Below are 13,826 nucleotides of genomic sequence, written 5' to 3' on the forward strand. Positions count from 1 at the left end.
TTCAATCGAGGAGGAGAATTATGTTGTAGTACATTTTAATTTAATTCAAATAGATGATACACAATTCAAAAATGCAAATACTCCCAAGTTAGGAGTCATATTAACTTTTGATGATGGACGGAGCAGAATTTATAAAGGAACATATATTAAGTGACTGGAAAAACAATGGCAAATAAAGTGCGAGATCATTCATTAAAAAAATTCTAGAAAGACATATTTTGTTAATAAGACAACATAAGAAATTGTGATTTTTTATTTACACAAATCACTAAAAGCTGGAGCAAAATACAAGTAATATTCAAAATGCTAACAGAATATTGGCCAATGGGGAGAAAGTTATGCTTCAGTAGGCCAGTTTGATCAGACCACACCTGGAGTTTGCATTCAGTTTTGGAGCCTGCATCTCAGGAAAGATAGACTGGTTTTAGAAAGGATACACCATAGATTCCATCAAAATGATACTAAGGCTTTAATTACGAGGACAGGTTGTATAATCTAAGCTTATATACCCTTAAGTTTAAAGGTTGAGGGATCGAATGATAAAAACTAGAAAACCTGGAAATACTCAGCAGGTCAGGCATCATCTGCGGAGAGAAACAGAGTTACCATTCTTTCATTACAACTAGGAATATAAGAAGTTTTGAGCAGGAGTAAGTGGGACAAGGAAGAAACAAAGGTCTACAATAGGGTGGAAAACAGGAGGAACTGAATGGCAGGAAGAGTTTGGTCCTCTTAGGAATGGTGATGGGACAAGAAAAACAGGAGAGAAACAAAAGGTGCATCAGGAGGAGGTGTGGTGCTGACTCCAAGCAAAAATAAGAGAAAAACCTGAAAAAAGCAAAGAAGTGGAAACTAAACTGAGGGACTCCATTCCATTCTCCCAGTTCCAGCTTCTCTGTCGCAGCTGTTCCAATGATGCAACCTTCCACACCATCCTTTACTTCTTTTAATTTAATATACTGTATTTGCTGCGCAGTGCGATCTCCTGTAAATGAGGTATCCAACACAGATTGGGTTGAACACCTCTGTTCAGTCTGCAAGCATGATCCTGAGATTCCACGATGTGAAGATTCCGGCGTTGGACTAGGTGGGCACAGTAAGAAGTCTCACAACATCAGGTTAAAGTCCAACAGGTTTATTTGGAACCACGAGGTGAAGGAGCAGCACTCCGAAAGCTTGTGATTCCAAAAGATTCTGTTGGATTTTAACCCGGTGTTGAGACTTCTTACTGAGATTCCATGGGTTTGTAATTTTAATTAGTCACCTGGCTTCCATGCTGCAATGGCTGTCCTTGGCTTGTTGTACTGTTCCACTGAATCTCACTGCAACCTTGAAGATCAACACCTCATCTTTTGATTAGGCATTTGACAGCCTATCAAACAGAGAGTCTAACAATTTCAGAGCATAAATTCTATCCTCCCATTTTGTTTCCTTTTCTTTCCATGTTTAGGTTTTTCTCTTATTTTTGCTTTCAAAGACAACTATTTATTAAAATAAACTTTGAACAAAATAAAATAAATAAAAAGTTAATTTCCAACAAAATCATGCACACAACCAGAAAAAAGACGCACAAGCACCCATCAACAATACAAAGAAAACATGTGCATTTAAAATGCAGGCACATCACACAATTAACTGTGAATAATACCACGGGGAATCAATTGATATAACCCAAATGTTAGTCATTAGTTTAAGGATGCTTGCATAAGAGCAATTAATTACTTATGTCTTTTTAAAATGGATAGCATTCATGACAATTGGCTAGATAACTTGGTAATTCTTATGTGTCATGCTTTTTATTTCATAACATTTTTAAAACATTCGTACCTTATTGTCCAGATGAAGTAAAAGACAATTTTCTTGTTTGTTGAAGTAAACTTTTTGTGGTGCTGCACCGCATCCTACAATTCGAACTACTATTGTCTCAGAATCTCTGGCAGGCCAAAATGGGATGCACTAATTGAAACAAAGCAAGTTACTCCATCAAATAAAGAAATAATGATATATTCAATGGCAGGACACTAATCTAAATTGTACATTTCATCTTGACCATTCTTTAAATTCTCTTCACACTCAAAATATCAATGGGATTGCTTTCCATTAGATATTTAGGCCAACGAGCAGGCAAATCAATGAAGAATTAAATCTATATGGAAAACACATATTACGCAAAATCTATTACTAAACAAACTGAAAACTGGAGAACAAGCAAATGTAAACAAGGTACCAGGTCCCTGTCTGACCCAAAAATCACAGCATTATTTGTTGAAACATGCATTAAGATGAGTTTAACACAAGTAAAAGTAGGACAACCTTTTATCTCATGTACAAGACTGCTGGAATAGCCAGGAATGGCGAAGATTATTTACTGTAAAGTTCAGCTTCAGTCACATCATGAGCTAATTACAAGTATGGAAACCATTTTGTCCCATCTTAGTTCATTCATGATTTGATTTGATTTATTATTGTCACATGTATTAACATAGTGAAAAGTATTGTTTCTTGCATGCTATACAGATAAAGCATACCGTTCATAGAGAAGGAAACAAGAGAGTGCAGAATATAGTGTTACAGTCATAGCTAGGGTGTAGAGAAAGATCAGCTTAGTGCAAGGTAAGTCCATTCAAAAGTCTGACAGCAGCAGGGAAGAAGTTGTTCTCGAGTTGGTTGGTACGTGACCTCAGACTTTTGTATCTTTTTCCTGAAGGAAGAAGGTGGAAGAGAGAACGTCCGGGGTGCGTGGGATTCTTAATTATGCTGGCTGCTTTGCTGAGGCAGCGGGAAGTGTAGACAGAGTCAACAGCTGGGAGGCTGGTTTGCGTGATGGAGTGGGCTACATTTACGACCTTTTGTAGTTCCTTGCGGTCTTGGGCAGAGCAGGAGCCATACCAAGCATGCAAAGAATATCAATATTACCACATCACCACAACTGCAATTTGCACTTGCTTGTTGAAACTTTAAGGACAATTGCAAATGTTAGAAACATGCAATATTAGGATTCAGAAAAGGACATTTGGCTCAGTGTCCATGTCAGTCGTTTTCTCCCAAGTCATCCACTTTTTTATTTTTCTCACTCTCCATATCTTTTAATCTTAATCTTTTTCAAGCAACTGATTTTAAAAAAATATTCACTATTGATTGAAAAAATTATACTAACTTACCTGATCTGGATCAATTCCCAACCACTTTGATTCGCACTCTTCAGCTATTTCTATTCTGTGCTTTGTCCGATTGATTAGCATGTGAAACGGTGTAAAAGTAACGATTCTTGTTAGATTAAAGCTGCTGTTGTCTATTCTCACACCAACCTGGAAAAAAATCATTAACAAATTAAATTTTAATCAAAGAAAATCATAAAAACTTACTTAACTAGTTAATTCATGACTGACAAGTTTACTGTCCTCTATGACTTTCTGTTGTCTTTCCATCTTTCATCTGTTAAGCTTGCTTACTTCCACAATTCAATTTCAGCTGTGACAAAAGTGATAAATTATAGATTCCTTTTGACATCTATTCCAAGTTGATGAAAGGCTTCATCGCAGTTATATGACAAGAATGTCTTTACTTAATTACTGCATTATGTTCTCGAATTTCAGTCTTATGCAGTTATAGTCATAGAGGTTGACAACATGGAAACAGGCCCTTTGGCCTAACTTGTCCATGCCGCCCAGTTATTACCATTAAGCTAGTCCCAATTGCCCGCATTTGGCCCATATCCCTCTATACCCATCTTACCCATGTAACTGTCTAAATGCTTTTTTAAAAAGACAAAATTGTACCCGCCTCTACTACTGCCTCTGGCAGCTCATTCCAAACACTCACCACCCTCCGAGTGAAAAAGCTGTCCCTCTGGACCCTTGTGTCTCTCCCCTCTCACCTTAAATCTACACCCTCTAGTTTTACCTACCCCTACTTTTGGGAAAAGATGTTGACTATCTACCTCATCTAGGCCCTTTATTTTTCTACGGACCTTTATAAGATCAACCCTAAGTCCCCTACGCTCCAAGGGAAAAAGTCCCAGTCTATCCAGCCTCTCCTTGTAACTCAAACCATCAAGTCCCAATAGCATCCTAGTAAATCTGTTCTGCATTCTTTCTCGTTTAATAATATTCTTTCTATTATAGGGTGGCCAGAACTGTACAGTATTCCAAATGTAGCCTTACTAATGTCTTGTACAACTTCAACAAGTGGTCCTAACTCTATATTCAATGCTCTGACCAATGAAACCAAGCATGCCGAATGCCTTCTTCACCACCATGTCCACCTGTGACTCCACTTTCAAGAAGATACGAACCTGTACTCCTAGATCTCTTTGTTCTGTAACTCTCCCCAATGCCCTACCATTAACTGAGTACGTCCTGTCACTATTTGATCTACCAAAATGCATCACTTCACATTTATCTAAATTAAACTCCATCTGCCATTCATCGGCCCACTGGCCCAATTAATCAAGATCCCTTTGCAATCCTAGATAACCTTCTTCACTGTCCACTATGCCCCGATCTTGGTGTCATCTGCAAACTTGCTAACCATGCCTCCTAAATTCTCATCCAAATCATTAATATAAACAAATAACAGTGGACCCAGCACCAATCCGAGGCACACTGATGGTCACAGGCCTCCAGTTTGAAAAACAACCCTCTACAACCATGTGGTTTCTGCCATCAAACCAATTTTGTATCCAATTGGCTACCTCAGCCTGGATCCCGTGAGATTTAACTGTATGCAACAACCTACCATGCAGCTCCTTGTCAAAGGCCTTGCTAAAGTCCATGTAGAAAATGTCAACTGCAACTACCCTCATCTCCTTCTTGGTTACCACTTCAAAAAACTCAAATTTGTGAGACATGATTTTCAACTCACAAAGCCGTGCTGTCTGTCCCTAAACAGGCCTCTCGAAATGCCTGTATCCTGTCTTTCAGAATACCTTCTAACAACTTACCCACTACAGATGTTAGGCTCACCGGCCTTTATTTCTCAGGTTTTTCCCAGCATTCCTTCTTAAACAAAGGCACATTTGCCACTCTCCAATCTTCAGGCACCTCACCTGTGGCTGTCTATGATTCAAATATCTCTGCTAGGGGACCCGCAAGTTCCTCCCTAGCCTCCCACATTATGGGATACATTTAATTGGATCCCAGGGATTTATTTACCTTAATGCGCTTTAAGACTTCCAGCACCTTCTTCTCCGTAATATGTATACTCCTCAAGACATCACTGTTTATTTCCCCAAATTCCCTAACATCCACGCCTTTCTCAACAGTAAATACCGATGAGAAATATTCATTTAAGATCTCACCCATCTCTTGCGGATTTGCAGATAGATGACCTTGTTGATCCTCAAGAGGCCCTACTCTCCCTAGTTGCTCTTTTGCCCTTTATGTATTTGTAGAAGCTCTTTGGATTCTCATTTGCCTTATCTGCCAAAGCAACCTCATGTCCCCTCTTTGCCCTCCTGATTTCTCTCTTAACCCTATTCCGACACCCTCTATATTCTTCAAGGGACCCACTTGGTTCCAGCTGCCTATGCATGTCATATGCCTCCTCCTTCTTTTTGACTAGGGCCCCAATACCCCAAGTCAAAGAACAACAAAGAACAAAGGACAATACAGCACAGGAACAGGCCCTTCGGCCCTCCAAGCCTGTGCCGCTCCCTGGTCCAAACTAGACCATTCTTTTGTATCCCTCCATTCCCACTCCGTTCATGTGGCTATCTAGATAAGTCTTAAACGTTCCCAGTGTGTCCGCCTCCACCACCTTGCCCGGCAGCGCATTCCAGGCCCCCACCACCCTCTGTGTAAAATACGTCCTTCTGATATCCGTGTTAAACCTCCCCCCCTCACCTTGAACCTATGACCCCTCGTGAACGTCACCACCGACCTGGGAAAAAGCTTCCCACCATTCACCCTATCTATGCCTTTCATAATTTTATACACCTCTATTAGGTCACCCCTCATCCTCCGTCTTTCCAGTGAGAACAACCCCAGTTTACCCAATCTCTCCTCATAACCAAGCCCTTCCATACCAGGCAACATCCTGGTAAACCTCCTCTGCATTCTCTCTAAAGCCTCCACGTCCTTCCGATAGTGTGGCGACCAGAACTGGGCGCAGTATTCCAAATGTGGCCGAACCAACATTCTATACAACTGCAACATCAGACCCCAACTTTTATACTCTATGCCCCGTCCTATAAAGGCAAGCATGCCATATGCCTTCTTCACTACCTTCTCCACCTGTGACGTCACCTTCAAGGATCTGTGGACTTGCACACCCAGGTCCCTCTGCGTATCTACACCCTTTATGGTTCTGTCATTTATCGTATAGCTCCTCCCTACGTTAGTTCTACCAAAATGCATCACTTTGCATTCATCTGGATTGAACTCCATCTGCCATTTCTTTGCCCAAATTTCCAGCCTATCTATATCCTTCTGTAGCCTCTGACAATGTTCCTCACTATCTGCAAGTCCAGCCATTTTCGGGTCATCCAGGATTCTCTGCTTCTACCAGGTTCGCCCTTCACTCTAAAAGGAATGTGCTTACCCTGAATGCTGCTTAACACACTTTTGAAAGCCTCCCACTTACCAGTCGTTCCTGTGCCTGCCAACAGACTCCCCCAATCAACTTTTGAAAGTTCCTGTCTAATGTTATCAAATTTGGCCTTGCCCCAATTTAGAATTTTAACTTTTGGGCCAGACCTATCAATCTCCATAACTATCTTAAAAGTAATGGAATTATGGTCACTGGTCCCAAAGTAACACTTCTGTCACCTGCCCTTCCTTATTTCCCAAGGAGGTCAAGTTTTGCTCCTTCCCTAGTCGGGCCATCCACATGCTGAATGAGAAATTCCTCCTGAATACACTCAACAAATTTCTCTCCATCCTCATGCTTTGGCTGTCCCAGTCAACGTTGAGAAAGTTATTACCACCCTATTTTTTTTGCATCTATTCGTAAGCTCCTTACATATTTGCTCCCCAATTTTCCGCTGACTATTTGGGGGCCTGGACTACAATCCTATCAAAGTGATCTCTCCCTTCTTATTTTTCAGTTCTATCCATATAGACTCAGTGGACGAACTCTTGGTTATATCCCCTCTCAGTACTGTTGTGATGTTCTCCCTATTCAAAAATGCAACTCCCACTCCTCTCTTACCTCCTGTTCTACTTTTCCCGTAGCATCTGTATCCTGGAACATTGAGCTGCCAGTCCTGTCCTCCCTTAGTCATGTTTCAGCAATAACTATAATATCCCAGTCCCATGTACTCATCCATGCCCTGAGTTCATCTGCCTCGCTCATTAGGCCGATTGCATTGAAATAAATGCAGTTTAATCTAGACTTCCCTGCTCTCTGCCCTGCTTTCTCAGACCATCTGTCCGGTCATGTTTTGTACACTCTCCCTGTGTTTTATTTCTCTTAGACTTACTGGACTCATTCACGGAGTTCTCCACAGTCTCTGTACTGTGGCCCTTTTTGGATTTTGACTTTGGTTTCTCTGCTTTTCACTTTTCCTCTTGCTGCCTTTTGTTTCTGTCCCCACTTTATTTCCCACTGATTTCCTGCATCGGTTCTCATCCCCCTGCCACATTAGGTTAAATGGATTCCTTTCCTGCTAGTACTTGTTACACATCTTTGTCTTCTATCGATCGCAAACAGCTCTTTACATAGCTACACTGATTCTTATACAGCTCGAGCTGCTGGTTCTGCAGTCTATGTTCTTTTGTAACTGAGGGATGAATTCCATGTTAGCCAACAGAATGCTAATTCCCTGTCAAAAGGAGATCCTCCTCTGGCCAGAGTCCTGTCAGCAAATCCAACAGAATATTTTCAGCACCAACTAAATATTATATTTTTTAAAAAGGAAATTACATCGGGTAGTATAGAAGTGAATTTAGTTTGAAAAACATCTAATGTGTTGGTGAAACAAAAGACAAACTGGCAAGAAGACTCAAGAGCCAGAACATTATCTCTTTAAATAATAGGATTAATGTAATTCACATATTAAAAAAACTGCTATAGATCACTATTTTCAGTAATTAGATTATCTTACCTGATACTCCTTTTTTGGTCCTTTGCATTTAACCGAGCCATAACTGCCCACAGTGTCCAAAGAAAATGAATCTGACAATTGGCTGTCTGTAATCCTAAGCTGAACCTGCAATTTTAAATTATTAACATAAGTAGAATTTCACTGTACCCATGTCACGGTATTTCAATTAATACATTGTGCAGATATTAATTATGCTCAGCTCTACCATGTTTTTCTACATTACAGTAAGAAATCTCACAACACCAGGTTAAAGTCCAACAGGTTTATTTGGTAGCACAAGCCACAAGCTTTCGGAGCACTGCCCCTTCATCAGAATTGTGTTCACAAACAGGGCATACATAGACACAATGGGCCCGATTTTACCAATCGGAGCCCAAGGGCCAGATCCGGGCGTAATACGGATCTGAGCCCGGAATCCTCTTTGCAGCGCGCCCATACGTGTTTTGCTGGCTCCGGCCCGATGCGCGCTGTCGGCGGTGCTTAGCGCTGGCGGACCAATCCGAGTTGGGAACTGCGCATGCGCAGTTCGAAAAAAATCCGAAGCAGCGTGCCCGGACGCGAAATATAAAACAGCAAGAGAGCAGAGCGGGGGGATAGACATTTTGAAATATTATCCCAGATTTTTGACTGTCAGGTTTTTAGTCCCTGCGATTATAACTTTGACATTATCTTCCAAAGGGGATTCCTCTAATTCTGTGCAATGTTCAGATGAAAACAAGATGACAAAAGATCCAAGGCTGCTCCAGAGGCAGAGTAGCTGCACCCAACGTTGCCCATGCAAGTCACATTCATAAGTAGGGGCACATCTGCCATGGAATGTGAGAGAAGAGTTGCCAATACAAACTTCTTTTCACGACAGTTGGTTTCCCAGATGTAGTAATCTCCTTGAATCTTACTTCCAACCAAGTTCCACCACGGGGACAATTCTGCCAAGTTCACCACAGGACTCTGAACATTTGAGCATCAACAATCCAGTTACAGACCACAAATGTATTATGCAGGTCACTACTTGCTCACTAGGACGCTGTAGTTTAATTACCTTTCTCATAGATAATTAGGCAGCACAAAGAGGATGCTACATTATTTGCAGTTTGCAAGATTCTCCCAAGTCCATCCGACCCCACCCCCCCATCCCCCCCAGCCACATGAAGCACACAGTCACAGCCCCTGGTAACATTGGAAGGCTGCAGCAGTGCTATCTGCACTGTGTGCACATCTTCAGCCTTCAGCCTGAAGTGAGCTGCAGTGCTAGGACTCAGCTGCACTGCAGGACCCGAGGTCCGTGCTGCCACACGGACATCAGAGTTCGTGCACAGCAACAGCCCCCCCCCCTCCCCCCCACACACTCGCAGAGACGCCACGGACCCAGGACAGCGGAATGGCCGCGACTCAAGACACACGTAAGTACCGGGGAGCCTCCGAACGCAACACGCCTACCACCTCGCCAACCCTCACTGAGGAAGCGCTGGCTTCTGACTTTTATTTACCAGGTCGTTAAAAATGCAGACGCGGATTGGGCCGCACGGTGGTAAAGTGGGATTTGGTGGTAGAGTTGGGCGCGTGCTTCATTAAGTCGATTTAAATGCATGCAAATTCATTTAAATCGGTGGGCTGCCTGATCCGGGCGCGGGCGTTGGTGTTGGTAAAGCCGCGCTCTGCTAGGAATCGGGTGCGCACCGCGTTAAAGGCCAGACGCCCAACTTTACCGCGATTTCGCACCAAAGTTTTGGTAAAATCAGGCCCAATGTGTCTATATATGCCCTGTTTGTGAACACAGCTCCCACTCACCTGATGAAGGGGCAGTGGTCCGAAAGCTTGTGGCTTGTGCTACCAAATAAACCTGTTGGACTTTAACCTGGTGTTGTGAGACTTATTACTGTGCTTACCCCAGTCCAACGCCGGCATCTCCACATCACTTCTACATTACAGCAGTGACTTCACTTCAAAAGTACATCATAATACCCTTTATGAATGGGGTGTCAGTTGTTACTTCGTTAGAATGATTACCCAAAAGAAATAAGCTCAGAAGGTATTTATTTATGTAACTAGGTGTGTTTTACATTAACAACCTGACTTGCAAAAATCTTACCATCTCAAATGGCAAAATCTAATTCGAACAGGATATTTATATGAAGTTAGAACATAGAATATAGAACAGTACAGCACAGAACAGGCCCTTCGGCCCACGATGTTGTGCCGAGCTTTATCTGAAACCAAGATCAAGCTATCCCACTCCCCATCATCCTGGTGTGCTCCATGTGCCTATTCAATAACCGCTTAAACGTTCCTAAAGTGTCTGACTCCACTATCACTGCAGGCAGTCCATTCCACACCCCAACCACTCTCTGCGTAAAGAACCTACCTCTGATATCCTTCCTATATCTCCCACCACGAACCCTATAGTTATGCCCCCTTGTAATAGCTCCATCCACCCGAGGAAATAGTCTTTGAACGTTCACTCTATCTATCCCCTTCATCATTTTATAAACCTCTATTAAGTCTCCCCTCAGCCTCCTCCGCTCCAGAGAGAACAGCCCTAGCTCCCTCAACCTTTCCTCATAAGACCTACCCTCCAAACCAGGCAGCATCCTGGTAAATCTCCTCTGCACTCTTTCCAGCGCTTCCACATCCTTCTTATAGTGAGGTGACCAGAACTGCACACAATATTCCAAATGTGGTCTCACCAAGGTCCTGTACAGTTGCAGCATAACCCCACGGCTCTTAAACTCCAACCCCCTGTTAATAAAAGCTAACACACTATAGGCCTTCTTCACAGCTCTATCCATTTGAGTGGCAACCGTTAGAGATCTGTGGATATGGACCCCAAGATCTCTCTGTTCCTCCTCAGTCTTCAGAGCCCTACCTTTGACCCTGTAATCCACATTTAAATTAGTCCTACCAAAATGAATCACCTCACATTTATCAGGGTTAAACTCCATTTGCCATTTTTCAGCCCAGCTTTGCATCCTATCTATGTCTCTTTGCAGCCTACAACAGCCCTCCACCTCATCCACTACTCCACCAATCTTGGTGTCATCAGCAAATTTACTGATCCACCCTTCAGCCCCCTCCTCTAAGTCATTAATAAAAATCACAAAGAGCAGAGGACCAAGCACTGATCCCTGTGGCACTCCGCTAGCAACCTGCCTCCAATCCGAAAATTTTCCATCCACCACCACCCTCTGTCTTCGATCAGACAGCCAGTTACCTATCCAATCGGCCAACTTTCCCTCTATCCCACACCTCCTCACTTTCATCATAAGCCGACCATGGGGGACCTTATCAAATGCCTTACTAAAATCCATGTATATGACATCAACTGCCCTACCTTCATCAACACACTTAGTTACCTCCTCAAAAAATTCTATCAAATTTGTGAGGCACGACTTGCCCTTCACGAATCCGTGCTGACTATCCTGGATTAATCCGCATCTTTCTAAATGGTCGTAAATCCCATCCCTAAGGACCTGTTCCATCAATTTACCAACCACCGAAGTAAGACTAACCGGTCTATAATTACCAGGGTCATTTCTATTCCCTTTCTTAAACAGAGGAACAACATTCGCCATTCTCCAGTCCTCTGGCACCATCCCCGTGGACAGCGACGACCCAAAGATCAAAGCCAAAGGCTCTGCAATCTCATCCCTTGCCTCCCAAAGAATCCTAGGATACATTTCATCAGGCCCAGGGGACTTATCGACCTTCAGTTTATTCAAAACTGCCAGGACATCCTCCCTCCGAACATCTATTTCCTCCAGCCTATTAGCCTGTAACACCTTCTCTTCCTCAAAAACATGGCCCCCTCTCCTTGGTGAACACTGAAGAAAAGTATTCATTCATCACCTCGCCTGTCTCTACTGACTCCATACACAAGTTCCCACTACTGTCCTTGACCGGCCCTAACCTCACCCTGGTCATTCTTTTATTCCTCACATAAGAGTAAAAAGCCTTGGGGTTTTCCTTGATTCGACCCGCCAAGGACTTCTCATGTCCCCTCCTAGCTCTCCTAAGCCCCTTTTTCAGCTCATTCCTTGCTAAATTGTAAACCTCAATCGAGCCATCTGAACCTTGTTTCCTCATCCCTACATAAGCTTCCCTCTTCCTTTTCACAAGACATTCCACCTCTTTCGTGAACCATGGTTCCCTCACTCGGCCATTTCCTCCCTGCCTGACAGGGACATACCTATCAAGGACATCCAGTATTTGTTCCTTGAAAAAGTTCCACTTTTCATTAGTTCCTTTCTCTGACAGTTTCTGTTCCCAACTTATGCCCCCTAATTCTTGCCTAATCGCATCATAATTACCTCTCCCCCAATTGTAAACCTTGCCCTGCCGTACGGCCCTATCCCTCTCCATTGCAATAACAAAAGACACCGAATTGTGGTCACTATCTCCAAAGTGCTCTCCCACAACCAAATCTAACACTTGGCCCGGTTCATTTCCCAGTACCAAATCCAATGTGGCCTCACCTCTTGTCGGCCTATCCACATATTGTGTCAGGAAACCCTCCTGCACACACTGCACAAAAACTGCCCCATCCGAACTATTTGACCTACAAAGGTTCCAATCAATATTTGGAAAGTTAAAGTCCCCCATGACAACTACCCTGTGACCCCCACACATATCCATAATCTGCTTAGCAATTTCTTCCTCCACATCTCTATTACTATTTGGGGGCCTATAGTAAACTCCTAACAACGTGACCGCTCCTTTCCTATTTCTAACCTCAGCCCATATTACCTCAGTGTGCAGATCCCCCTCGAAGTGCCTTTCCGCAGCCGTTAAACTATCCTTGATTAACAATGCCACTCCTCCACCTCTTTTACCAGCTTCCCTACACTTAGTGAAACATCTATACCCCGGAACGTCCAACAACCATTCCTGTCCTTGTTCTACCCACGTCTCCGTAATGGCCACAACATCGTAGTCCCAAGTACCAATCCACGCCCCAAGTTCATCTACCTTGTTCCGGATGCTCCTTGCATTGAAGTAGACACACTTCAACCCACCTTCCTGTCTACCAGTACCCACCCTTGACCCTGATACCGTCCCCAATACCTCAGCACCCTCACTGACTTCTGGACTACAACTCCTTTTCCCACTCCCCTGACAAATTAGTTTAAACCCCCCTGAAGAGCCGTAACAAATTTCCCTCCTAGGATATTGGTGCCCCTCTGGTTCAGGTGCACCCCGTCCTGTTTGTACAGAGCCCAACTTCTCCAGAATGTGTTCCAATTATCCACGTATCTGAAACCCTCCCTCCTACACCATCCCTGCAACCACATGTTTAACTGCACTCTCTCCCTGTTCCTCAACTCTCTATCACGTGGCACCGGCAACGTACCAGAGATGACCACATGTTTTGTCTTGGCTCTCAGCTTCCAGCCCAGCTCCAGAAATTCCTGTTTTAAATAGCCGTCCCTTCTCTTACGTATGTCATTGGTACCAATGTGTACCACGACTTGTGACTATTTCCCCTCCCCCTTCAGAATCCAGAAAACACGGTCCGAGACGTCACGGACCTTGGCATCCGGTAGGCAACATACCATCCTTGAGTCTCTTTTGCTGCCACAGAACCTCCTATCTATCCCTCTAACTAACGAGTCCCCAATAACTATTGCCCTCCCACTCTGCCCCTTACCCTCCCGAGCCACAGAGACGGACACAGTGCTGGAGATCCTCTCACTGCGGCTCACCACTGGTATGTCATCCCCCTCAACCGTATCCAAAGCATAATACTTGTTGCTAAGGGGAACAACCACAGGGGATCCCTGCACGGACT

General features: G+C 43.5%; 1 protein-coding gene across 3 annotated transcripts in view; it reads right to left on the reverse strand.

Moving 5' to 3' along the window:
• Positions 1 to 13,826, reverse strand: part of vps13a (vacuolar protein sorting 13 homolog A) — a 434,277-nt gene that overhangs the window by 110,082 nt on the left and 310,369 nt on the right. For all 3 annotated transcript variants that reach the window (XM_078214517.1, XM_078214516.1, XM_078214518.1), the window contains exons 49-51: positions 8,045 to 8,149; positions 3,162 to 3,308; positions 1,828 to 1,956 (exon numbers count right to left, since the gene is read on the reverse strand). In XM_078214517.1, coding sequence (XP_078070643.1) covers positions 1,828 to 1,956; positions 3,162 to 3,308; positions 8,045 to 8,149 — 381 coding nt within the window. The remainder of the gene's footprint in view (positions 1 to 1,827; positions 1,957 to 3,161; positions 3,309 to 8,044; positions 8,150 to 13,826) is intronic.

This window comes from Mustelus asterias, chromosome 6 (genome assembly GCF_964213995.1).
Source record: "Mustelus asterias chromosome 6, sMusAst1.hap1.1, whole genome shotgun sequence".
Classification (NCBI taxonomy): Eukaryota; Metazoa; Chordata; class Chondrichthyes; order Carcharhiniformes; family Triakidae; genus Mustelus; species Mustelus asterias.